Source organism: Ananas comosus, unplaced genomic scaffold (genome assembly GCF_001540865.1).
Source record: "Ananas comosus cultivar F153 unplaced genomic scaffold, ASM154086v1, whole genome shotgun sequence".
NCBI classification, from domain to species: Eukaryota; Viridiplantae; Streptophyta; class Magnoliopsida; order Poales; family Bromeliaceae; genus Ananas; species Ananas comosus.
Genome location: NW_017892663.1, coordinates 1 through 2,873, shown reverse-complemented (window position 1 = coordinate 2,873; position 2,873 = coordinate 1). Strand labels below are relative to the sequence as shown.

General features: G+C 34.4%; 1 protein-coding gene across 1 annotated transcript; it reads left to right on the top strand.

Moving 5' to 3' along the window:
• The first annotated feature begins 1,919 nt into the window (after positions 1-1,919).
• Positions 1,920-2,873, top strand: LOC109705437 (K(+) efflux antiporter 5-like). Its single transcript, XM_020226168.1, has 3 exons — positions 1,920-2,145; positions 2,255-2,332; positions 2,803-2,873. The coding sequence occupies exons 1-3, from the start codon at positions 2,008-2,010 to the stop codon at positions 2,860-2,862; spliced, it is 276 nt and encodes a 91-aa protein (XP_020081757.1). The 5' UTR covers positions 1,920-2,007; the 3' UTR covers positions 2,863-2,873.

Below are 2,873 nucleotides of genomic sequence, written 5' to 3'. Positions count from 1 at the left end.
GGAAAGTAGGTTTCACAAATAAACCGTTGTATTTTGTTTTTGAGCTTTTTTTTTGAAAAAAACGAAGGTTATAAAAAAATTTGTTCAACAGTAGATAGTAAAACCGTCTACGTAACATTCGATTGGTTAATATTGTCGTTTATTCTTCATAAAGGAGGTTGTTTGGTTTAACATATCTTAATCACAACTTTTTTTTATTTTTACCGTTTTTATGGTTTACTCCGGTTTTGAAGTATGGATTTTGTACATAGGACTATCTTCTTATTGTTTTTTGTAACTATTCACTGGGTATTTCATGTACATCTGAAGTTTGCAGAATTGTACAGATTCTAGTCGTGGTTTAAATATAAATTAATTAATTTTTTTATGTTGGTAAGATACAACGGGTATTAATTTTTATTACACAAATTATATTATATTTTCCATTATCTCGACTAGTGTCTTCAAGGATACGATAAGCATATTACAAATAAAGCTATATTGTGTTTAATCAGATTGGACGAGGTCCCATACGACTCGTTTCAGGCACCACCTATAGTATTGTGGTCGTTGTTTACTTGGTTCGAGTTCTGAGTTAGGATCGAATAGTGACGTGACTGTATGTATTTTTTCCTTTCATTTTCTAGTCGTTTTGACAATTCAGCACCAAACACCCTGTCGTTGTGTATTAGTTGCCATCGATTTTCTTTTCCACTGAAGTTTAACGTCGAAATGTGAGACCACTTCAAGAACACATTACTATTTGTCTTTGGTATTTGAATTACAAGTTCACATGTTTTTAACTGACATTTAACAAAAAGAATTTCTTTTTTTTCCTTCCTTTATTGAATCGTACGTGAGTGGGTACGGTCATTATTTGTTTTTCGGTGCCTACGGTTGACCATATCAAGTAAGCAGACGTTTAAGTCGTTTACCCAGTTCACTTTTACATATCTTTAGATACTATTTTCTCTCCTGACTTTCCCGTTATTGACCTTGAGCAGTAATGTATGTAAATGGTTATTTTATGACATTCACCTTCTCGAACTTAGCCATGTTCTAGATTTCTTTCTTGAAAATACAGACCATCGTCTCATTAAAAAGTTTTCCTTTGATATTTTTTATGGGTTCATACCTAGAACTAGTTTAAACTTGAAGATACACTGTACGTGGCACTATACCAATAAGGTAACAGTAACCGTCTAATAGTTCCAAGTTATATCGGTAAGATCCGCTAGGTATCTCTATTATTGGACACACTCAATAGGCGGTGAAATAATCTACGAAGTAACTAGAGAGAAAAAGTAGTACACTGGCAAGAGTTAACATCATCGATGCTACGATACGTAAGTTGTCAACTGTGATATTTCGTGAAATCCGGTCGGTTGGTACTTCGTTTAAGGTGTGCGGTATAATAAATCAAAAGTTCGTAAAGTAACATGTCAACTAATACTCTTTTTGGTCTCAGATCCTGTGATGTGTACACTATGTACACGACTATCTAACACTCCTCTTGAGTTATTTTCGAAAACGAAAATGAGATCATTTATTGTTTACTCATATATATATATATATATATATATATATATATATCTTAACTCGATCTTATGAAAATCTTCGTGGTTAAGGAACCACGAAGATTCAAAGATCGGGAACCTAGATGAGGAATTAATGATTATGGGGAACCTAGTTTGTGATAAGGTGGATGGTGGTAGTAGAGTTGGGATGTAGAGAGGTAGGTTACCAATTTTTGAGTTTTCGTGGTGGGGGAACCACGAAAACTCTCATAAGATCGAGTTGAGATATATATATATCATTGCTTGCAATCTATAGTCCGCTCATGCACCTTTTGATATACAAGTTTGGATTTAAAAAAAAAAAAAGCAAACACGATACCAAACAAGGCCTTTTTTTTCGTTCTCTTTTGTTTTTTTTACTTTATCAATTCTAACACTATTTTGTTTTTCCCCTCTTAAGGTGGAAGCAATACGCAATTTATTTGCTGCACTTTTCCTTGCTAGTATCGGCATGCTCATACACGTTCAGTTCCTGTGGAACCATGTTGATATATTACTTGCAGCTGTTATTCTGGTCATTATAATCAAGACAATTGTTGTAACGATAGTAGTAAAAGCATTTCGGTACAGCATCAGAACAGCTTTTGTGGTAAGCATCACAAACAACATTTATTTTCATTGTGCCGCCAAGAGCTTTATTCTAATAATCGGAATATTTTACTCTGCTGTTTAATGCTTTTTCTACTTTTGGTATATAGGTGGGTCTATCATTGGCTCAAATTGGGGAGTTTGCGTTCGTTTTATTGAGCCGTGCTTCACATCTTAAGCTTGTTGAGGTGAATATTCTCATCCCATGCTGGATCTACTTTAATGCTCTATATATATTTAGTTAGAAGTTGGCTCATGACTTTGAGGGATTGCTTAGACTAAGGAAGATGTTAGAAGGCTAGGGTTCCGGTTGTGCAAACAAGGCTTGTAACTTGTTTGCCTTTTCACAGTGTTGATATGGGTATTTTCATATGCAAATATTGATTCTTGACTTTTGGTTGTTTTCTATATTTTCTACAAGGCAAGAGAAAATTTACCAAAGTTACTCTCTTCTATCATCTAAAAACAATTCGTCAGTTGCAAGTTGTACAATGAGTTTTTCCGCCCATGATCTCCTTGATTCAATTTGCTGCCCACTGTTTCGCATGTTATCTATTCTGTTCACCTTTTAGATCCTTTAGTCAAGTATATCCCACCTATTATACCATGGGAATAACTTTAGTTGGGACTAAAGGCTTAAGTCATGTTGTTTTTGCAGGGAAAAATGTACCTCTTGCTTTTGGGAACAACTGCTCTTAGCTTGGTAAACTTCTTCTGATTTAATTGCTT